The following is a 25,375-nucleotide window of genomic DNA, read 5'->3' as shown; positions in this document are numbered from 1 at the left end:
AATGCATGTCAGTAATTAATAGCTGAAAATTTTCAAAGTGACAGAAGGTGTCCACAATAGTGTTCTTTTTCTCAGTTTTCCTTTATTCTTAATAAAACTAGGAATCTAGCAGAAATATAGTAGAACAAGGTCTAGTTTGTATTATTTCAATTATAATTATTTATATACCACGGGGTACCTCTCTGCCATAAAGAAGGATACACTTGAGGCATTTGAAGGAAGGTGGATGCACCCCAGGACCATAATGTTAACTGAAATGATCAGAAAAACAAGTATAAATATTTTATACGTCGTCTTATAGGACAACACCAAATTATAAATAAAGAGCAAAGTAAAAGACAGATATTAGAAAATATAGGGATAGATTTTTTTTTTTCAGAAAGGAAAGGGGATGAAGAGTTGCAGATCACGGGGAGAATAGAAGTGCAAGGGGATAAGGAAAGAGTTCAGATGTATTCTGTACCTCCACCAACTCCCCACAACAAACACCACCACTATGTACGGCAAATACCTACTGAGAAACATACAAGCATTTTAAAAAGATATGTAGAGAAAACAAAAATGGAGAAAACTCCCCCTTCCATTTAGGATGGGCACATTTTAAAATCACAAGCATGATGCTTATTTTTAAGGACACTGTTATGTTTCAGGAAGCAACATATGCAGGAGCAACAGTAAAAGTTTGATTCAGTTGTGGCAAGAAAATAAGTTTGAAGAAAAGGTAATGAACAACATTTAGAAAGAGTAAGAATTTAGAAAACCAAGGGGAAAACCCATCAGGAAACCAATGAAAAAGCAAACAGGAGCAAGGATTTCAACACATAGAGGTCTTCTTTTGTATTGAACAATATTGTTTTTAGCAACCAGTCACTTTGCTTTGCTTCCATAGCCGGGAATGGACTTCTTGATTATGTGAGAGTAGAACACACATCTACATCTTCAATTTCAGGGACTCAAAACAGGAAAAATCTATGGAGCCAGAAGGGCACCCTGCTTTCTCTGTTCCCATTTCAGTGGGGTGACTGCTGTGCATGTTAAGGAAATATTTTTCTGCTTAGGAAAGGTCCTAAGGATAACAGCGTGAGCTGTTTGCTGAGGTCTCTCAGCTGTGGGGCCAACAGGACACATGCAAAAGAGACTCTGTTTGCCCCAGACAGCTTTCCTTACAAAACCGGCTCACAGTGAGTCTTAGGTCACTGTTGTCCTTTACTGCTGATCTATAAGTAATCAACCTGCCTGTGTCATTTTCCATGTGCGTGGGTGTTGTGTGTCACTGGACTTCAACATGTTTGTAACCACTACACAGTGAACCTGCTTCATAAAGGAACAGATTTACTCCAGAAAATAAAAGGTTTAGGACAGGTTTATGGAGAAACTAGGCATGAGCTTCTACTTGTCCTTAGTGGAATCACATCGAAAATCACATCGAAAACATTCGGTTTTCCCTGTGGTGTTGTTACACAGTACAAGGGAAATATTGTCAACCAGAGCACATTAGGAATTTAATGGGAGTCATTTCTAGAGGTGGATATCTCAGTTAAATATCTGTCGTTGGTTGTTTAATCCCACTACTCCACCTCGGATTTCTAAATTTCTCAGTACTGTTCCGAATGTAGACCACCTAGAGTACAAGCCCTGAAACACTATACACATCTTCTAATCTGTATGGTACGTTCTTTGTCTCTGTCACACAAAGGAAGAAAAGCAAACCTACAGAATAGTTTCACTTTTGTTTGGCTGATCCAAAGAATGCTCGCCATATTGTCTGTCAAGTTTTAAGTATGAGACTTCTAAGGAACAAAATTAGTTAGTTTTCTCAAGGCCCATGAAAGAATATAACTGTCCACAGTATTAATGTTCTAAATCATATGATCAGTTGGACATCTTTGGATCATATATACCTTGTTTCTGTGGATCCATTGACTTGGGATGAGGGGACCATGTGGACAGATCACTAACATAGCATCACATTTTTTAAAATTCTTTTATCCACCAAGTTAAAAAAAAATGCATCATATTGAGAAGTTGCTTTGAATTTTTAAATGATTATAATTCAGATCCACTCAGTAGATCCTCTTCAAAGTTCACACCTTTAGTTTAAAAATATATGCAACTGTATAATCCTAATACTATATATTTAATAAAACTATTTTTTAAAAATTTGGGCATTGTAAATATGTTGACATGAGTGATAGTCACTGTACTGTTTGTGGTTTGCTATAGTATTGTGTTTCTTAGAGTCTCTAGCATATATACAGATACATATTCATGTATCTGTATATACATATATACATATACAGACATAGCTATTCCTTTCTGCATTCTTTAAATCAGAACTTATGGTATTCTTTTTCTTCTGTGCATAGTAAATTAATTATTACTTGCCTTCTCTCACTGCTAATACTCCTGTGAAAATTTCCTTCCACATCACCTAGTGCTCATAGCCTTTACCCAGGTATATCTCCAGATGTGGAGTGTACAGATTTTAACATTAAATTGTAAAGAATCCTTGCTAACACTTTTTCTAGTGGAACATATAAAGTTTTTGCCAATGTAGTAAGAAGGTCAATTTTTTAAACTTTAACATATTCAAAATTAAGGTTTTGTGTATAATGGTAAGTATGAAGTTTGGCTTTTCTTCAGGAGGATTTTGGTTTGTTTTCATATCTTTTCAATGTATCTTTAATCATATCCTATGATTTATTATAATTTCACAAATAAATAGCATTTTAGTGATATGTACTTAAAATGTCAAGTGTCAACAATTGCATGGAAGGACATAAGAATTACTGAGATTGTGGGTAACAGAGATAAATAAAAGTAAAATATAAAACATAATAAGGAATAGTAAGGAACATACTAATAAAAATGTAAAATTAGGTGAGGAAAATTGCATGGAATATACTAATGAAGATATATAAAATGATAAATTATCAGAATTAATACATACTCAAATTTTTTGAGACCTGTGAATACATTTCTGGATGCTGTTGTACTCATTAGTAAATGTTAAATTTTCTTCATTGGTAAACTTTGTTTTTAAGGTAGCATCGATATACACTGGTTTTGTGTTTCTTCACCACTCTTTTGCCTCTTTTTTTCTGGGTTATTCCTCCAAAACCTCACAACCAGTATCTCACTGTAATAGGGTTTTGAAATTTTAGTTAGAATTATGATGCAATTACAGAATGATTTTATAAGAATTATGCCTTTACATGAGTCAAAAAGCATAGTGTTACTGTGAATTTATATCATGATTTATAATGTATATTTTGTCTTTTTGAGACAGGGTCTCGCTATGCGGTCTGGGCTGGCTTTATATATCATGATCTTTTAAAGATGAATTATTTTATACTTTTCTTCATAAAAGCTTAAAGTGTCAGGTTTTAGATCTATTTTCCTAGTGACTTTGTTTCTTATAACTGTTTCCCTCTAATATGTTCATTATACCCAGGCAAGGTGATTTATATCTCGCCTGTAATCACAATGCCTGCAATCCCAGTCCTCCAGAAATCTAAGACAGGAACATTGGGAGTTCAACCCAGCTTGAATAATTTAGTGACTTAGTACAAAATTGTGTCAATAAGTAAACAAATAAACCAACAGACAAGCAAACTGGGGACTTGTGATTTAACTCAGCATAAAGCCCCTGGATTCCTGAGTTCAATCCATAGTACCACCAGGATCACTCCCCACCGCCCTGAGTTACCTATAAATATTTTCTATAAATGTACCTGAGTTATAAATGTACCTATAAATGTACCTGAGTTACCTATAAATATTTTCTGTACCAATGAGAAATGCCACTTGTTTTCACATCTTGATGCTCTCTATTTAATAACTCAGTCGCTTAGTAATTGCATGTATATTTTTTCTCATTTTTATAGCTCTAGTCAGTGAATTAGGACCCTGTTTCTTAGGTTTGGTGCATTTTAGGTAAACTTAAAGTGAATACTACTAGATTGCTGCCTATCAGCCTTGATCATACGATATAAATTCATTTTTTTCTTAACTAAAATTGTGGTTGAATCTCTAAATAAAATTCATCCAGCTTGCATTAAGCCATTAGTTACATAAAGTAAGACATTAAAAAATCTATTTTCCCTAACAAATATTGAAAAAACAGTACAAGCAACTCACTGATTTGACAATTAAATTGCACAAGGACGTTAAAGATGATTGCCCAGTATTTTTGAGAGCATTATCATTTCACTTTTTTGAACTGCAAATTTTCAATGTTGCTACCTCTGATAGAGACATTTACCAAAGTTAATACCCAGTGGGTCTTATTAACAATAATTGTTGGAATATTTTTTAAAAACTGAGCTCATAATATAGCAAGCAATTATTATTGAAGGAATAAGTATAATAAATGATGATTATCCTGAGGGAAATGAATTGATGAATATTTGGTGAAGAAATTAGGCTCCCTCTGGAATGTTTTGTAGGTTAGTGTAATGAATTCCTTTGACAATTGTGCATTCCTTTTTGCACTGGGGAAAACATAGGGGTCCTAATCAGAATGTTTCCTCTCTATGTCATTTCTTATTGACTCTCAGGAGAAACCAATAAACTAGAGATACTTAGAGAATCAGAATATTGTTTATTGTTATGTAAAAATCCCACAAATGTCTCAGCAACAGATATGACTATAAAAAGTGCATATTTTCAAACACTTTTAATTTGTAATTAATTACACATATTTGCTTTATCAGGACAAAGTTTATTAGACACTAATATCAGCAGTGCTACCTACATGACATTATAAAATATTTTCTATCTGAAAAGAGATCTACTTACTTGTAAAACTGACTTTATCAGGGCAAAGTTTATTAGACACTAATATCAGCAGTGTTACATAAATGACATTATAAAATATTTTCTGTCTGAAAAGAGATCTATTTACTTGTAAAACTGACTTAACTAAAGCTTTACAAACATTAGGAAATATAGTCAAGACTTTCTAGCCAGTTTTTGTTTTTTTGTTTTTTGTTTTTTGTTTTTTTTTTTTCTCCGGTACCGGGAACTGAACTCACGACCTTGCACTTGCCAGGCAGGCGCTTTGCCACTGAGCTAAATCCCCAGCCCCTCTAGCCAGTTTTAATGTTTTTTCCTCAATTATTTTTGAGTGTATGGTTTAAAAATTTTTTCCATTAGTCAGGCTAATAGTTACAGTGTTATTTGCTCTAAAATATTTTTTTTGGAACAATGAACAGTGCAAACATGTAACTGGAAATTATAAATCCCATTATAAAATATAGATGGAAAATGGATAGATAGATGATAGATAGGTAGATAGATGATAGACAGATAGAAATATTACTATTTCATCAAGTTCAAAAATATACAATAATACATCTTAAAAAGAAAATAAATCTGTAATGCATTAAAAGAGGTCTTTACAGAAAATACAGTGCATATATATATATATATGTTTATATATATATTTGTGTTCATGTATGTGTGTTTGTTAGATTTTGATCAATGAACCTTAAGGCAGAATACCATTTTTTGTTCTTACTGACAGCACATTCAGCTTGTCTCCCAGCCCTGTATACCTTCTTCTGATTTCTCTTGCTTACTGCTGGGATATTCAGTGGAGGTTTTCATTTGAATGGTCGAGGTTTTCATTTCCAGGCTTTCTTCTTGGTTCTGTTTCAGGAACTTCTGTCTCTTACACGATCTTTCATATCCTGCCCTGTCTTCCTCATTTCGTTCAGCTACCTATTTGTATCTTCATTGACCTCATTTGTTATTTCAACTAGCAGGTTTTTATTTTTAATTTTTGAAATTTTATCTCCTTTAGTATCTGGGAGTTCAGATATTTTAGGGTGATGCACTTATTTGAAACCATCTTTTTGCCTTGTTTTCCCATGATTCTTGTGTTTTTGTGATGAAAATTTTAAATAAGTTGGGGTAGAGGCCCCTATTACTACTGTGAAGGTTGGTTTAATAAGTGGCATTCTTGTGATTTGTGCATGAAATAGAACGAAAATGTCCACCCAACCAAACAAAATTACTAGGTTTAATTCCTGTCACTAAAATACTCTCAGGAGAGAACATCTACTCGTAATATTGACATCCATAGAACCATCATATTAATATACAATTTTAGTATATATAAAATTGTCTCTCTCAACAACTCAGAAATGGAAAGAAGCAGTAATAAAATAAGATAGGGTAAGGATAGTCTTAGGATAGACTAAGAATGAAGAAAAAAGTTAAAGAGGAAAAGAAATGAGAAATACAGTTATAATGGTAATATTTATATACCAGGAAAAATGGGGGGAAAGAAGGATGATTTGAGATTTGAGGGGAAAGAAAGGAAGGAGAGTAAGAAAGGGAATAAATACAAATGAAGAGGAGAGAGGGAGATTAATAGAATTAATAGAATAACAGAATCACATTAAAAGACCTGAGATAGGTCCCTTGAACGGAGAGAAGATGGCAAAGCGAGGTAAGGCAGCATGTAAGCAAAGCAGTAATAACACTCACACACCGTTACACACGAATGTACACCCAACTATCCCCAGGCACACACCAGACACCACCTCCAACAACAATAAAAGCAAGTTTGCATTTCTCCTTAGGATAGGATTTTCTGGAGTCAGCTCTTAGATGCTGCCTTATTAAAAGGGACATAAAAATCTTTTCAATTTTTACTCCTGAGTTCTCCACCACTTCTGTCTAAATAGGAGAGGATATTTACAGCAGAAAAGCAGTTTGAGCTCAGCCCCTCTGTGGTCACAGACAGTGTTGTTCAAGATGATCTATGCAGCCATTGACATGGGTGGTCCAGAATTTTACCCATAGGAAGTGTAAGGAAGACAAACAGTGTGTTCAGGTCAAGGCCCGTGGCCAGCAGAAATAATAGGCCAATTTCCAAGAGAAAAATCAAGCAGTGTGAGAGACGGGATTTTTATAAGGTCTGGGGATATGGAAAAATCTTCTGGTGGTGCCTGTGATTGTTTAAAGAGTGTCCTGTCCTTTGTCATGCAGCATTTTATAGACCTTCCAGAAGCACCTGCGGGGTGCTTATGTATTTACCGTTGAATTTTGACATCATTTTCCTCTGGCACACAGCAGGCCTTCAGCTTTAGATAACAAGGTGATAAGGAGGTCTATGCGTTTCCTTTTAGACTGAGAGGAAAGAATGGGCCTTGCATGAAGAGCCTGGCTGCAGTCAGTCTTGTGGCCACCCCTGGAGAGCAGGACAGCCTTGACTGGAATTCCCAGGCTACGGGTGTTAACACTTTCATTGCCACTGCAGATTAAGTACTCAGGTAGGTCCTTCAGTGGTGGGACTGGCCCACTCCCAGTAACTTAATCTCTTCAATACCTGGGGATGAGAGGATAGAAGACCTGGGCTGTGCACTCTCGTGTGGGTTGTCTACAGGGAGGAGCAGACTCCACGAATGCCCAGACTGTGATTTGAGAGGCTTGTCTGCCCAGTTTCTGTGAGCTGTCATATTTACTCTGAACAGCTCTGAGCAGGTGCGAAGGTGGATGGCACACAGGGTCTGTGTCTTTGGCGACACCCTCAGATTCAGTCTTCCCCCCACCACAGAGCTCAGGCATTGTACTTGTTGCCTGACATTCTATTCAAACTAACACTGTTTCATGCTGTCCATTCACCCTACCCAGATTCTTCCCACCCAGAGTAGAGCTGTCCATGAGCCTTGGAGCTGGGGTCTTTCTCCCAATCTGGTGCTGTTCCATTTCCCACGCCACAGTCACTTTTCTTCTGGCCCTCCCCTAAATCTCAGCACCAATGTCAGTTTCCTCCCTGAGCATGGTTGCGGTTCTATCTTGGAGTTCTAGAGAAGGTAGGGGGTGCTCTCCACCTAAACAGAGGGAGATATTCAAGATGGCTTCCACCTTAATTCTACCCTACTCCATTTCCTGTTTGCTCCATGCTGTGACTTCTAAAATGGCTTCCCAGTCAGACCCTGTCTAAATCTGGAGAGACAAGAAGCTACTTTTCACTACTGTCTCTCTTCACATTGGCTGTACTGAGCTCTTGTCTTTGTTACTTTCCTCACTGCTGAGACAAAATAACTGACACCCAAAGTTAAAGGGTGACAGGTTTATTTAGCTCATAGTTTGTAGAGGTTTCAAGCCATAATCAGCTGGATCCAAGGCAGGGTGGTATGGCTGCAGAAGACAACAAAAGCAATGAGAGAGAGAGAAAGAGAAAGAGAGAGAGAGAGATAGAGAGAGAGAGAGAGAGAGAAGAAACAAGCCTCTTTGGGTCTCTTATACTGCGTGTATATTACTGGGATTAGGGTGGTGGTAATCCAATCAGCGGACTGATTAAGAAATGCCCACTGTTATTCCCAGCACCCTTAATCCCAGGATTGCACTATGAATCAGTCACACACTCTAGATTCAACCACTTCCAAATCCCACTGCCCCATGACTGCATGAGGTTTTGGGAAACATCCAGACACAAACCATAACAGACTTCCACTCTGCTTGGCCTGTACCTTTGTCCAGGAGCAGAGTCAGTGCTCGAGAAGCAGTGTTGAGTTTTCCTCTTTGTAGCTATATTGCAAGAAAATTACCCTTCTTGCTGAGTCTTTTGTTTTTCAGTGCCGGAGTGTGTTGCTTCAGTTAATATAGTAATTTTTCTAGATAAGACAATTTCAGAGTTTCTCTAGAGCTAGCTAGAGATCTTGCTAGCTCTCTCAAAATACAGTACCATAGTCAGGGATGATGGTGCATGCCTGTAATCCCAGTACTCTGGAGACTGAGGCAGGAGGATCGCAGTAAGTTTAAGGCCAGCATGAGCTACATGGTGAGATCAAGGCCAGCCTGAAATTCACAGAGAGACCCTGCCCCCACAAAGAAGATACAGTCCCATGATTTTCTATGACACCCCTATCTCCTCACAAAGCCTCTTACTTTGGATAAATATTCCGGAGGAATACATGACTGCAAGCTACATCCAGCTCACAAATTTCATCTGAAATTTGGTATTCTGTTTTTCTTCTTGGCTGTGCCAGTTTACCTTATTAATGACAGTGCACAAGGGCTCCTTTTTCTCTACATTCTCATCACCAATTTATTTCTGTCATTTTATAAAAAATGATATTTGCAGCTGTTAGATGATGTACGATTGTGCTTTCCCTGGAGATTAGGGATGTTGAATACTTTTCCATGGAACTGTCAGTCATCTATGTCTCTCTGGGAGGAATATTAATTTACATTCTTTATTATTTATAACGTGGCTCATTATTTTTGCTGTATAGTTGTATCAGTTATTCAAATATTTTAGATGTTAATCTATTAGCAGATGTATAGTTCGCATCTTTGTTCTTCCACTTTGTAAGCTGCATTTTTATTTTGTTAAATACTTGCCTTGTTAGGCAGAAATTTTTAATTTGATGGAATCCCATTAGTTCTTTTATGTTTCTGTTTTGTGGTTTTTATGTGTGATATCCAAGAGACAATTGCTAAACTTGATGTGAAGTCGATTTTTCCCTATGTGAAATGTTAATGGATTTAGGTCTTCCGTGATTTGAGGGACTAGCGGAGAGTATATGTCCACTTAAATGTTTTGGAACACCAGTTCCTTCCTAGGTCATGTACTGAAGACATTATTCTTCGCTCATTCTGCATACTTGGCAGACTTGTCAAATATTAGATGATACACACGTGATACATTTAATTTTGAGCTCTTCTAAAATCAGAGCTCTTCCTTATATTCCATTATTTGTTTTCAAACCTATGCTGTACCATTTTGATTATAAAAACTTTGTAAGTTCTTTGCAATCAGGACATTTAATTAACCTTTGTCGTCATTTTTCAAAAATGCATCAACTACATGGAGACCATTGTAGTTCCATATGAATTCTGGTATTTTAAAAATGTTTTTATTTCTATTGAGGATTCCATTGGAGTTTTGACAGTGCTTATATTAAACCTATAGGTCATTTTGAATAATATGGGTGGATGTTTTCAATAATAAACGTGGTACAGGCTAGACTCCATGTTCAGGTGTGGACACAGACCAAGTTTTGCAATACCACATGGCATCTTGCTTTAAATTTCTGTTACTGTAATTTACGCAGACAGCCTGTAGTGATTGAGTCACCATACGTGCTCTTTCCCTCCCCTAGAGGACAAATATACACAAATCTAAGTGTGTACACAGCCAGGTACTGCACCGTGTTATTGGTTTGGATTTCCAAGAGTTTGATCAGCGTTCAATGAATTAATCTGTCATAGTCTTTAAACATTAATGGAAGTCTTTCACTGATTAGCAGTAAACATCACTTGAAATCAAATTTAATATTAAATTTAAACATTAATATGCAAGTAGATTGCAAAGTAGCTTGTTTGAACTCTGGTGGAAATTGAGCTAGGAGACAGCTTGCAAAGAAAACAGCTATGCATAGAATTTTTTGATAGAATTTCCCATGGTCCCTTCACTTCCCCTTCCTGCTGGAATTTCAGTAGATGAATGCCCTGATGGTCAGTTATCTGTCATGAGGACCTATGGTAACCTACAGGCTGTCACAAAGAGGATATTCAGCTTGATTTTATAGAAATTCATAATTGTTTATTTTTAATACACATATGTAAACGATGTTCCAAGTATTTTTATTTTCTGTAACTCAGAAAGCAATAAGAAACTTACTTATCACATTGGGTGTTATTGCACGATTTTCTTCTTTCCTTAGGGTATGACAGTGCTCACTGAATCTTCTCAGGAGGGTAACAAAGTTCTGGCTTCTTGCTGTACTATCCATTATAGAATCTCAAATATTGACAGGAGCAGCTCTAAATCTAAGAATAAGCTAGATTTTACTCTTATTTTTTGTCTGTCTTTTATGTTATTATATAACTGTACTCTTTATTATGAACAGGAAGAATCGACTTTGAAATTACTTTAACTTATTACATCTCAGACATTTACAATATTGCACATAACACATATGAGTAAAATATGAGAGAGCAAGGCAATGGAACTGGAGGTGCATTCTGTATTAGTGGGTCTGACATCATCCATATGGCCCATTTTGCAGATCAACCCAGAGGACTGAAGGACTTCAAATCTTTGAGTTAATTTTATTGATTGATGGAATCAACAGAACAATATCGCTCACAAAGAAATCAAGCAGCATTGGTGGAACTCATGTTGCTTGGCTTTTCTGATGTTTCAGACTTGTAAGGCTTTCTTTTGGGGGCTGTTTCTGATAATGTGTGTCATTATTATGACAGAAATAGCCTCCTTATCTTCCTAATCAAGACTCAGCCTTCCCTCTAGAAACTTATGGATTTTTTCCTTCAGAATTTTTCTTGTTGGGAAATATGTTTTGAGTCTGTCACTATCCTCAGATTATTAATATATCTCTGTACCTGTCTGTTCTGGCCTGTGGTAGGCAGACATATGTATTTGTGGTCTTGGGGGTTACTGAGTGCTTTATTCTGATAGCTGTTGCTTAAGACAGGCATGTCGCCATTTGCAAATGGGTACACCTACTCCATATTCTCTCTACTTTTCTGGGGATACACCCAGTTGAACCACTTTTTCTGTGATGTCCTTCCAGTTGTTAAACTGGTCTATGGGGACACTTTTATGATTAAAACGTTGTGTTATGTGACTGCTCCTCAGGCTACCACTATTCCTTTTATGTTGATTCCTGGGTCTTACATAATAATCATCTCAACCACCCTGAAGCTATCTTCTGCTAGTGGGAAAGCCAAGACCTTTTCACCTGCTCTTCCCACCTCATGGCTTTGGCTTCATTCTTTGGTTCAGGCATTTTACCTATGTGATACCAAGATCTGTTCACTCAGCAGACACAGAAAAGTTCCATCCTCTTTTCTATACCATGTGACACCTCTGTTTAAGCACATGATATACTGCTTGAGAAACAAAGATGTTATGGAGCATTGAAAAAATTCCTTCAGAAATGAATTGTTATGATTCCAGCACTGTAATATTTGATTTTTATTCCTGTGTCCATAAATTAATTTTGATTCTTCCTGGTATTCTTAGATCTCTCAGTTATTATGAATGAGGATTTTCATGTTCTTAACTCACAGGAAGTCAGCCATGTTTTTATTTTCCAATAATAGATTCTCAGAAATGAATATTTACTTATGGATAAAAACAGCCTCCTTTACAATTTAGTCTAAAATACTGAATTATTTGAAATAACACATTGATTATCAAGACTACTTTTGTCATTTTTAATATTGTGGAGTATTTCCTAAACTTGTCATGTAAAGGTTATTCTTTTTTATCTACAGAATGCTATATGTTACTTCAAAATTAATATCATTTAATTAATTATTAGATTGAAATATTGACTAATACCATTAACTATTATCACTTTACAAGAGTATGATCAATAATTTCCTTACAGTGAAGTAGCAGCAAATAAGTTAATAGGTATCAGGACTGAACAATAATATGTGTTTTATTAGTGATTAATCAATATTATTGGCTAATGTCTCAAAATTGAGTAACAGGAATACTAGTATCAATACTAGTATCAGTCTAGGTAGATTTGAGTTCCTTCACCCTGATGAGGAAGATGTACCCATCCACCTACTGGTGGTTTCCTGACAATCATAACCTTCAGTCACAGATGTATGCTATTTTTAATGGAAACATAATGCTTTTACAAATTTGGGGGTTATCTCTAACTTCCTAACCTCTAGAATTATGCAAAATACATTTCTGATATTTTTAAATGCCCTGAATGTTGCATTTTATTGTAACAGCTCAAGGAAACCAAGCTAGTGGCAAAAACATACATCTAAATTTTGAAGAATTGGAGGAGTTTTGAAAATACAAGTTGAGTTAATGAAGTTAAAGATGAGTATTTTATTACTTTAGAACATAAACATCTTTAGTCTTAGTCTTTCATCTGCTCTGGCTTCCTGCTGTCACTAGCACCCACCCACCTCCCTTCACCCTCGTTCTACATTGTTGTCCCAATAGGGTTTCCATCCCGCCTCTGAGCCATCTCATCTTTCCATTCTTCTTGGAAAGGGATTTCTTCGGTGAGATTTTCCAAAGACGGCGAGATTTTTTCATATACCCTCCCCATGCTTCTCCTTTACTTTGTGTTATGTATAGTGTCACAAACTTCTTCTTCTACTGCTTACTACCCATCTGCTATAGTGTGTCCAGAGAAACCACCAGGGACAGGAATTTCTGGCAGTGTTTTCTCTGCCACCCAGGGTGTACAACTGGGGGCTACATTACAGGTCCTCACATCTCTGCAGCACCTCCAGGTTCCTGTTACTATCTATCTCTCTATCTATCAGTCTATCAATCAATCTGTCTATCTATCTATCTCTCTACCTACAATTTTATATCTACAATAGCTGGATGTCTGCATCTAATTGTGTGCCTCTCCCTTGATGCCAGTCATGTTGTGCAAATGCCACAGATACCTTACGAACTGATTAGAGAAATACAAGATGACCCCATTCCCGTTGAGAGCAGGATATACAACCTGAATAGTGATTGTGTCATTAACCCACAGAGGCTGCAATTGCCTGAGCTCAGTGTGCAGATCAACAGAACAACTGGAAGAAAAGCCTCATACAAGACAAAACATTACCTCCTACATTATGCAAATTCATTAGTATAGGTCTGGGTAATTTATCCTATGTCCTTGATGTCCAGGTGGTACTGTTTTTTTACATGGTATAGACATAAATAAGACCAAACATTTGCATGTTTAAAAAATTACAACTATACCCACAGAGGGAGAGAATCTTTTTCTTTAGTCATGTTCAAAAGTTGCAAGAAATGATTCTGTTTGAAACAAGTCTGCTATAACATCAGTTGTTTCAGAAATCTACTATGACCAGATGTGTGTAGTCACAGGTTCGTAATGATAAGGTAGAAGAAGAACGTGATGCTTTCAGGTGACTTAGGAAGAATATGGAGAGAAAAAGCAATGCATCTATACACACGAAATGCACCTGAAGAATAGCAAGCCTCTACAGTTCTAAGATGTGAAATGTCTATGAGAAGAATCCCACACTCAGACTGAGGGTATATCATGGTGGAGCATTAAGAGACAGGGAGCACTGGTGTGGCCATTGCTGCACTAGCACCTGAAAGGAGAAATGGAACTCTAGGCAAAGGTGTTCTAAGACAGGTCATCTTCACATATTACTTTCTCTTCTAGTCATTGTCACCAAATAACTCACTTGGACATTCAGGCTGTAAGATGGGATATCACAACCAGCATTATGCAGATGAATAGAAGTTAAAATGAAAAAGAATTAAATTTGCTTAGTGATTATCAGTCTTCACCATTATATTATACCATACATTATAACCGTGATGGCCAGGGTGAGTGGGGAAAGGAAATAAGAAGGAAAACTAGCATAATTAGAAGGCATCGTGGGAAATGAACATATTTGAAATATAGATTTATGCACATGAGATAGTAAGGAAAATAGTGAAAAAATTTTAGAAAATGTTTCAGTTTTAGAAGAAATATTACAAGGATGATTGCTCAGTTGGGTAATATTTAGCAAAAGAAATTATGTGCTTTGATGAACAAATACAGGAGATGGTTTAAAAGAAATATACACTGGTTACTATGTCATAGTTCCTAAGTGACTGACTTTATATGTGATAAAGTTGAGAAACCAACAGAAGAATGTTTGGGGACAAGCTCTGTGTAAACTTATTGGCTACTTTTACAGTATTTACAATACTCTTAGGCACTATCTTCCCTCATGTAAATGGGTATAATCACCTCCTAACTGGCCTCTCTGCTTCCAAACTTGATCATGGTAAATTACATTTTGTTTTTATTTATATGGCTATTCGCTGCATTTTACCACTATCAGTGAAAGTAAACAGTAAAAATCATTAGACTTTTTTGCAGCTTTAGACTATAACTTGTTGAAGAAACCAAAAAGTTTCCATGGACGTAGCTTGGTTCCTGGAAGTGAGTGTTCACCAGATATCACAACAAATTGGCAGAACTCAAGGACACCAAACCATGAAGAAAACATTAATTGTGAAATGAAAGTAAAATAAAATATTATAGGTTAACTGGAAGTAGTATTGGCAAGACAAGACAGCATGCATTAGAAATGTTTAATGTTGCCTGCGGAAATAATGCATTACTTTTCATAGGATGTCACAGATCCTGCGGCCAATTCAGATGTACAAACAGATTCTGTGACTTCTGAACAGTTTGGCACATTGACTTATGACCTTGCACATTGGAGTGTTAAATAAGCAGAAAAAACTGAAATCGTGAATTGCTTGATTACATTGTACATGTTCTCACCAAAACCTAATAATATCACAATAAAAATTCGCTCAACCTCCCTCTTCCATTACTTTTAAATACACAATGATGTGATTTTCCACATTTACCTATAAAGAACAAACATATGCTATATGTATTCTTTTCCGAACTCTGTTTTTATCCTTATGTAAGTTGAGATTGAAAAATTCAATGAACTTCAATTTGAATTACTAGAAATTATACTCCTGAAAGACGTTATTTTAAAATTGTTAAACAAAAAAGATCAGGGCCTCACAAGGAGTTGGAACTATATCTGCTCTTTTGAAATAAACATAATTGGTTTTCCTCACACTCCTGCCAGAAACACAAATGTCTCCTGCTGTGAAGCAATTGAGAAAACTGTGGAAAATTAAAGGAAATGTAAGAAAATGGGCAAGCATATTTCTAATGTTACCAAGAATCACAATTTGCAAGTTAAAATCAAGACAATGATAGGAAATAAGACAAGAAACTAAAGAAAGACTAATTGAGATTTGTTTTTCAAGGCGATTCATGTTCTGGGATAGTATTCAGAAGATGAAAATGCATGACATTATTTTCCAGGGAGAAACTTCAGGAAGGTGTAGCCGGTGTGCTACAAATTGTTTGGAAAAACACACCAAATTAATTGCAAACCGTGCAGTTAGATTGCAATTAAGAAGTGACAAGGGAGAAGACATCCCCGCTGGAAAGAGTTATGTTTGCTCTATAAAGAATGCTGGTTGTCTCAAAAGCAAGCAGAGTCCTTGATTAAAGTTGTCATAGGTGTTAATCTATTTAAATATTTAGAAATACAAAACTTCAGGAGAAGGATGCAGCATTAGCAAAAGGAAAATGGTGAACTGCTAATACTGTGTGTTGGTATTGTACCTCTTAGGATTATTATTTTGAGAATAATGATTCAAAATTATATCGAACATCTGAAATGATAAATATATATGTATATTGGTCTTAAAATGCATTTAATATGTGATTATCTGTGTAGTTTTCTCAAATTCTGAGTTGAAAAGTTAAGCTAGTATGTTCCCAGTATCTAAAATATATAAATTTTGAACTTGTATATTGCTGATAATTTTAATCAGATTAAACATTTCTATTTTGAAAATGCAATAATGAGTAAAAATGTTACATTTTAATTTAATATATTTTCCTTTGTCAATATAGGAAATGTTGCTGGTATAAATGAAATCTTTCCTGTAAAAGGAAGTGTTAAAATTGATAAGACTTTTTAGAGGAAAAATGTGGAGGAATATTTTTTTCAAATTTTCACCTCGTGTAATATATAGACAGCACTTAGATTAGCTTAGTTAGTTCATTTTTTTATGTGACCCAAATCAATAACATCATAAACGTCGCAAAAGTTTTACCCAATATGTCTTTCACTTTTCATGTGAATATTTCTGTTAGATTTTAAAAAGAAAAAATGTCAAAATATTATGAAAATCCAAAAGAGTACAATGTGAAATGTTTGTAGATTTTATCAATAAGATCTATCTCAATACAACACATGAAATTAATGCAAACATTTGTTTTAATTTTTTCTTTAAACATAGAGACTTGTGCATGCTAGGCAGGCTTCCTAACCCTGAGCTACATGCTCAACACTTTATGTTTCTATTCACATTTTGACATAGGTTCTTTCTAAGTTGCTCAGGGTGTAGTGAACTCTTTGACATTGGAAATTAAAGCTTTTCTTTCCATTTGTATTGTTTCTTTAACATTGGAAATTCAAACTTCTGTTTTCATTTTTACTGTGCTCCAGAAAACAACCAATTCTAATGGCAGTTTCTACTTTTAATTTAAAACCACATGTAGAGTAACATAGGCGGACAGAGACCTGCCTATATTCTTTGTAAAATGAATCATATAATACAATGTGAAAGCAAAAAAGAAATGTGAATACTTTTATAGCAGGTGTGAGGGCCAATTTGTGTCTTAAACTTACACATTAATCATAAGCAGACATATTTATCACCATGGAAGAGATGGCAACAGGAAAAGTCCTGGCACAGAGAGGCTGGACCCAGTGACCAACTCATGCTATGGGAGACCCAACAGTCCCATAATATGGGAGCAGGATGCAGAACCTTAGTACATCGACCACAGATGAATGGAAAACTTCAGTCATTTTTGAAGAATATGATGTGAGACACTGAAATTATACCTGTAAATGAAAAGAAAAAAATGTTTGCCTGTAAAACACAAAACATTTGAGACTTAAAGCGTAAATAACTTTCAGAAAGAGAAAGAAGCTTAGTAAGGACGTTGCACAACTTCTACAGAGAAAGAAAAGGGGAGAGAGGAAGCTAGGGAAAGAATTTATGATTTCCCTGATGGACAAAATTTATGTGCATCATCTGTTTTTGATACTGCAAGTCTGAATACGATACATAACTATGAATTTATGGATAGGAATAGAATGTATATTTAACATAACTTCATTTTCAAAATATTTTATTCATCAAAGTGATTTTATTTTTAATCAGATAATTGTAATATTGATTGTCTCACATCAATTCTCCCTGATTCACAGAATGTAAGATTTAATAACAAACTAAAAAAAATTTCTAAAGGTTGAAGCTTGTGTCCTAACCCACTTTTCAGAGGAAAACAATGCAGAGAGAAAACAAATTGAAAATCACTGAAAACAATGCTACTGCAGTGGTGGAATTTGTTCTCTTGGGCTTTTCTGATAGTCCCAAGTTGCACTGGTTGCTCTTTGGAATATTCTTACTCATCTATTTGATTATCCTACTGGGGAATGGAGTTATCATCCTAATCACGAGACTGGAGCCCACCTTACATACCCCCATGTATTTTTTCCTCAGTAATTTTTCTTTCCTAGAAATTTGCTATGTGTCTGTCACTCTCCCTAGAATGCTTATGGATCTTTGGACCCAGAAAGGAACTATTTCTTTTTTTGCCTGTGCCACACAAATGGGCTTCTTCCTCGTGCTGGGAGCTGCCGAGTGTTTCCTTCTGGCGGGGATGGCCTATGACCGCTACGTGGCCATTTGTAGTCCTCTGCAGTATCCGCTGATCATGAACCACAAGGTCTGTATCCAGCTGGTCACTGGCTCCTGGATCGTTGGCCTTCCAGTCCAGGTGGGGCAGACAGTGCAGATTTTCACTCTGCCCTTCTGTGGATCTAAACACATCAACCACTTCTTCTGTGACATCCCTCCGCTGCTCAAGTTGGCCTGCGGCATCATCGTTGTGAATGAGATGATGGTCTATATATTGGCTGTCTTGATTGTCATCGTGCCCTTTATGCTGATCCTCGCTTCCTACAGTAGAATCATCTCAACCATCCTAAAGTTACCATCAAACACTGGCAGGGTCAAAGCCTTCTCCACTTGTTCCTCCCACCTTACGGTTGTGTTTTTATTCTATGGATCTGCCGGTATCACCTATTTCCATCCAAATTCCTATCAGTACGAAGGCACAGACAAACTGCTTTCTCTCGTCTACACTGTTTTGACCCCAATGTTCAATCCCATGATATACAGCCTTCGGAACAAAGACGTTACAGGAGCACTGAGAAAGTTCCTTCCCAGATTGTTCAAATTCTGAGACAATGCATGTGACAATATTGTTTTATGTTTAATTTGTATACACAATTATAAACTTGTATGATCTTGTATTCATGTGTAAATATGCTCATGGTGTAATTTAAATGTAGTGAATGCTGTGTCCTCAGAGTTATGAGAATTGTGTTAATTAATTAACAATGTTATACTCAAAGCCATTCCTTCCGTTTGCTATAAACTGGTAAAGGTTTGTAACCTCAGGAGATGATGTGATGGATGGTATATTCTTAGTGGATCCCGATATCAGATACTTTTTACAATAATGTTCCCTATTAAAAAGATCTCACACATGAGATTTTACAATCATTATTAATTACTTTCTTCAAACAAATGTATGAATGCAGAAGAATACTCTTGTAGCCTTATAATATATATAAGTGTATAATACATATGTGTGTTGCAAAATATTGTGCATTGCCAAAGAGTGCATTGCAGTTCCATTTTTCTAAACAAAAAATGGAAAAAAATGAATGCTCATATTGAGAAATATTTTACTAAATATGGTATATAAATGGAAGACACTTATTCCACTACACAGTCAATAAAAATTATGTTGTATATACATAGTAACAGCCCAAATAAACCATTTCTTCTTGTACTCATATCTTTATTTTCCCTTTCAGCACTGACTCTTAATGAGCTGAATCACTGGCTTTGGCTAAAGGAGCAATAGCAAACATGAATAGTAATTAAGCATTAGGCCTTATCTTCTCTAGCAATGGAAACTTTCCTTAGTATTGCTATGGCAATTTTAGGTTTACCAGAGGTGAGGAAACTGAGCAGCAAGGTACTTGGAGAAGTGGAGGGAACCAAGCTTTATTATGTGATGGGCTTAGAGGAGCTGCATACTCCAAAGTCTGAGCACTGAGCTAGCATAGGAAGTTACGTTTATATACTGTTTATCAGGAAGAGCAGGAGTCTCTGTGAGCCAGGGGAACTTTGCGAATATGGGAACCAACTGCAAACAAAACAGACTGAGTACAGCTTGCGCCTCTGGTACATCTTGGGTTAGCAAGCCTGTTTACAAAAGCAGAAGGAACATTCCAGACTATTGACCTATTTGAGTTTTGGAACATTTTGAAAACAAAAGCTCTTCTACATTTTCCCCTTTGATGCCCAAATTGTATCTTATCATAGGGCACCAGTTATTTCTAGGGCCTGATATATGGGCTTAGTAGACAGCAGCAGCTGATGCAGATGGTTTCGTGAGGGCCTGAACTTGGTTCTGAAGGGATCTGATCAGTGATTTAAACACATAGGACACAGAGAGTATGATGAGGAGGATGCTGACCAATAGGCAACCAAGGGAAGAAGGCACGGCTTCCAGCTCATCCAGGAGAACGGCCAGTTAGAGTTTGCCTGTTCTTTTAATCTAGTGGCTGGCTTTTGTAGGCTCTCTATAGCTCTCTGGACTATTTCAGACTAGTTTGTGTAGAAGCAGCACTCTTCTCCTAGGAATAGGCATAGGCCCCCACTTGACTGCTGTCAGAATGTCTAACCCTCCTCGGTTCTGGAGAACTATAGCTGCTAGGAAGTCTGACCCACTTTGTAATATGAGAAGGGAGTTGGAAATATCAGTTAAGCTTGGAGTGAGTTCTTGGGACAGAGATTTGTATGGCAGTGTTGTGTCCTACAGTCCCTGTCCCTGTCACTGTGGTTATGCCTAACCCCACTAGCAAGGGGATGAGGACAGGGCCCCCCCATGTAAGGCTAATGTTAGCATAGGGACTGGAAAATATCCCTCAGAGATAAACCAGGGTACAGGTCCTGGTCCAGTTAGCAGGGAGGCAGATGTAGGTAGAAATGCCATAGAGCCAAAATACACCTGGGCCATTCAGGCCAAAACGAATATGTGTCTGGAAAGGAAGGTTAAAGTGTTTGCCTTTTCCATGCCAGACCCTGATGGTTATGGCTAACGTGGTCCTGGTCAAAGGGGGTACCTGTCCCTGGTGCTTAACCTGGGTGGTGTCCTGCTTTATTTTCCCAACAAAGAAGGAACATTTTTGTATCTGGTAGGAGCCATTCCTGATATTGAGTAGCAGGTGCACTCTTGCGATGATGGGGTCCTTGTCACAGAGGGTGACCATTGATCCACGGTGATGTGAGGGTTCTGTCAACCATCACAAAATTTGGAGCCCTTTTGGAGGAGGGCTTGGGTGTCTGTTGTTGGATGGCTGGTGTATCAGTAAATTATACCTGGACATAGTTTATTTTTATCATGGTTGAATATAGACAGTGCTTATCGTAGGTGAAAGCATCTCTTACAATACTTGTCAATCCTAAAAGTGTACTTTCAAGAGTCACTGTCCAATATAGTTAATATGAACAGATACTTAACGTAAAGATGAAAGCAGCAGTTTCAGCACTTTTATGAACTTACTCTCTACATCTAAGCAGTGACAGTTAACTGCTGGGGCACAGTCTTGGAGGCCACTCACTCAGACGGTCATGGTCATTAGAGAACTTATCAGCCCTACGTAATGAGCTAAGCGGAAGGGAATTGATAAGTGAGCTCTTTAGAACTCATTGACTTGCACAAAAATACTTTACAGTAAAAGCTGGGAATTTAAATGATTGTCTACTGCAGCAAATAAAAGACAGTGGGATTATAATTAAAATCCAGGAGTAGGCAATGAATATGACCCCTGAGTTGAAATCTCAGGATATATGTGAGATACAAAAAATTATGTAAGCATTTCAACACTTCCTTTTTCACCCCCAAAATAACATGTGGGACATTAAGAACACTTTAATTTAGGAAAGTAATTTCAGAAATATGGGGAAAAGTATTACAGTAAATTCTTGATGTACATAGCAATAACTGACAAAACCTCACATCTCAATACTGAGACAGAAGTTTATCGAGTGTCTGTCTTGTTAATTATGCACTATTAAATATTCTCAGCTATTATTTTCCTAAGATATATATGCTTTGCTTTTGGTCTTTTTGGAAACTGCCTAATAACTATGTATAATAATAAATGTTTGACTTTTACACATTTTTTCTTAGATATAGTATTCAAATTGAAATGCTTTTATGTTTTCATATTAAAACAAGACATATTTAATATTTCAAAGAAAATATTTTATTCTTCACTTTTCCAAAACACTAATGTACCACTTGGCATAGTAATTTAACACAAATATTAATTGATATCTTCAATCGCCCCCAAAATGCCTGTTTTAAGTTACACAGAGTAGCTTAAAATCTTACACTCTTAAGTCCTCAACATCTTACACTTCTATTAAAGTGATCAACAAACAAATTACTTCAGAAAACTCTTAGAGTAAGAGACCTCAACTTCTTGGGCCTGGGGACTTCTTAAAGGGAAAACACTTGATTTGCCTCTCTGTAGCTGAGCTGTAGCACACTGTAGCTCCTTTTTTAAGGGTAACACTGCTAAGTTTCCTAATTTGAGAAGATTATTCTAAATTTAATATTGCAGGTCTCACTACAGGATTTCCATTTAAAATGCATTTCAGGTAAAACGAAAGGAGTGAAAAAAGTCAAACATTACTGCAGATCAAAATTATTCTACAGAATGCAGAAATGTTAACAGGTCACAGTGAATTCACCCAGGCTTTATAAAAGAACCACGGATAAACTTTACAAATAACCACTTCCATCTGGCAACAGAGAGAGACAGCAGGGCCTTGTATAGGACAGCAGTCCCTTAGAGTGGACACTGGAGATGTACGAAGACTTCCTGGTAAGCCATTATGTTCTCAGCTGATGTTAGACTGGATATGTCAATAATCTCCTGAAATGATTTCCCAAATCTTGGTTGTATTTCAAGCCCAACTTAAAACATTTCCTTCCATATCACCTAATTTTTAGACAGTATAAATAGACAATATTGGGGAAATGAATGTAACTCTCAACCTGCTAGATGTCAGATGCAGGGAGTGACAGATGCAGGAGTGTTTTCTAAAGTTGAAGGAACAGTGGAAGTTAAGAGGAAAGATTTAGCCACCTACATAATATTGATGTACCTGGGAATCAGGTCACACAGCATATGTATATGGAAAGAACGAAGAGCTGTTTGGGAAGGGATGGATCAGAAGGTCCTGATCACCCACCTGAGTGACTGATGTCTGCACTTTATTGGACCAGGTGATATCAGTTGTCACATAAGCTTTAACTTATGGCTTATCCCTCAGAAAGGCACATAGGCCTGGTCACTCAGAATTTATCTTGAGGCCTGACCTCCTGCTGCTTAATGAAATTTGGTCAATAAAGGTGTTGCAACGGGAATGCATGATCACAATATTGCTTGTGCTTGTCTGATCTATAAATGAAAGGGAAATGCAGTTTCAGGGTAATGTACATGTGGGAATGGTAGAGCTATAGCAGCATGATGGGAATATTATTTGTAAAATGCACTTGTAAAAGGCCTTAGGAAAGTTTATTACTACCAAAATGACACTTAAATGTTTGAAGATGGACATACTGCTGGGAGAATATGATATCAATGATTCTGCCTCTATTACTACAAGTAAAAGAAAAGAACAGTTTGGTTCCATGTGCAATGATAAAAAAGAACTTGTGTAATTGTAAGTTATATCATTATCACTCAAGTTAAACTTGCAGTAGATATGAATATGTTACACTTTTAGAATTTAGGCATTTCTCAGCATTTCTCAGCACGCTCCAGTTGTGCCTTTTGAATCCTATAAAACAAAAGCTGGAATTTGAATGTAGATTAGGAAACCTATATTCTAATTTTTCAAGAATCCTTGAGTCTGTAGAATTTGATAAGAAGTCAAAGGATAAAAGTGACATATCTTTATATTTTCACAGACAGAAAACTAAAAACTGCTGCAAGAAATAAATTCCACTTCAAGGATGGATTTTGTTCTTTTGGAGTTTTATGATATTCTGTCTCCAAAAATTTCTTTTTTGTGATATTTCTCGTTATCTATGTGATCATCTTTTTAGGAAATAGGATCATCATTCTCATGAGTTGATCCAGTCCTCCAAACTATTTTTTTTTTCTCAGAAAGTTTTCTTAGAAATCTACTATATGTCTGACACACTCCCTAAGATGTTTGCAGACCTATGGATACTGAAAGGAAGTATTTCTTTGATTGCCTGTGCTACTCAAATGTGCTTCTTTTTTGTGCTTGGAGGGACCAAGTGCCTCCTCCTGTCAGTGGTGGGCTATGACCGCTACGTGGCCATCCGTAACCCTCTGCACTATCTCCTAATCATGAGGCACAAGGTCTGTATGAAGCTGGTGGCCACATCCTGGCTCACTGGAATTGCAGCCCGTGTAGGACAGACATTTCTGATTTTCCCTCTACCATTTTTTGGATCTAACCAAATCAGTCAGTTCTGTGACATCCCACCAATACTCAAGCTATCCAGTGGAGGAACTTTCATAAATGAGATGATGGTCTTTACAGTTGCAATGGGGTTCATCACAGTTCCTTTTCTGGTAATTCTCAGCTCCTGTATTAAAATCATCTCCACCAGGGTGGAGGATATAGCTCAGTGGCACAAGCACCTGCCTGGTTAATGCAAGGTCCTGAGTTCGAGTCCCAGTACCAAAAAAAAAATCATTTCCACCATCCTGAAGTTGCTGTCAGCAACGGTACCAGTCAAGAACTTCTCCAGCTATTCCTCGCATCTCGTAGATGTAGTTTTCTTCTTTGGATCTCGAATCATTAATGCTTACAACCCAAACTCAAACAGGTCACCAACACTGATAAACTTCTGTGTCTTTTCTACACTATTCTCACCCCAGTGCTTAACCCTCTGATCTGTACTCTGAGGAATAAAGATGTCACAATGGCCTCGAGGAAACTCTTCGCTAATATTTATGCATTTGCTGAGGATTTAAAATTGCTTTCTGGTTTCTTATTTAACCTTGCAATTGTATAACGGAAGCTTTCCTGCCCTACTAATGATAACTTTTACTCATTTCTGAGCTTAGTCTCTTATGCTGCACTTCTCATGCTAGGGTTGTATTTACCGTATTTTTGCTAAGGAAAGGATTTGCTATCAACAAATTTCATATTTTTTGGTCTAGTCTACTGCTCTCAAATTAATTGGTGACTTGAGAGTGTGTGAAAACTGTATAATCTCTTACCTTCAAGTTGGTGACATATACATTTTTCTCTAAAAACTGAAGTGTATGTTTGTTATTTTCCGCATTAAACAGCTATTGTTTACCTAAAGTTATCAGGGCAGTCAACAGTACTAGATATGGTAAAAACTTGGATAATATTGCATGAAATATTGCTTATACTCTCAGGCATTTTAACTATTTAACAATAGGGATTTTGGCCATGCATGGTAATGCAGGCCTGTAATCTCAGCACTTGGGAGGCTGATGCAGGAGGATCACTGCGAGTTTGAGACCACCTTCAGCTACAAAGTGAGCTCAAGGCCAGCCTGAACGGCATAGTAAGAACCTGTCTCAAAACAAAAAAAAAAAAAAGAGGGGGATTTAGTGTCTGAAGAAACAAAAGACTATCCAGAAGGAATAAATGTCTTTT

The 25,375-nt window shown here is 36.7% G+C and overlaps 2 protein-coding genes across 2 annotated transcripts; both read left to right on the top strand.

Moving 5' to 3' along the window:
* Window positions 1-17,897: 17,897 nt before the first annotated feature.
* LOC102011570 (olfactory receptor 10AG1-like) lies at window positions 17,898-18,857 on the top strand. The gene has a single exon (XM_005408218.1). It carries the CDS (start codon window positions 17,898-17,900, stop codon window positions 18,855-18,857), a length of 960 nt encoding a protein of 319 aa, XP_005408275.1.
* Window positions 18,858-22,566: 3,709 nt separating this feature from the next.
* LOC102011226 (olfactory receptor 10AG1-like) lies at window positions 22,567-24,758 on the top strand. Its single transcript, XM_005408217.1, has 3 exons — window positions 22,567-22,584; window positions 23,875-24,312; window positions 24,570-24,758. The coding sequence occupies exons 1-3, from the start codon at window positions 22,567-22,569 to the stop codon at window positions 24,756-24,758; spliced, it is 645 nt and encodes a 214-aa protein (XP_005408274.1).
* Window positions 24,759-25,375: the final 617 nt, after the last annotated feature.

This window comes from Chinchilla lanigera, unplaced genomic scaffold, assembly GCF_000276665.1.
Source record: "Chinchilla lanigera isolate Chin_1 unplaced genomic scaffold, ChiLan1.0 scaffold00110, whole genome shotgun sequence".
NCBI lineage: Eukaryota > Metazoa > Chordata > Mammalia > Rodentia > Chinchillidae > Chinchilla > Chinchilla lanigera.
Note: the sequence above shows the minus strand (reverse complement) of the source record. Positions and strands in the feature narration are given on the sequence as shown.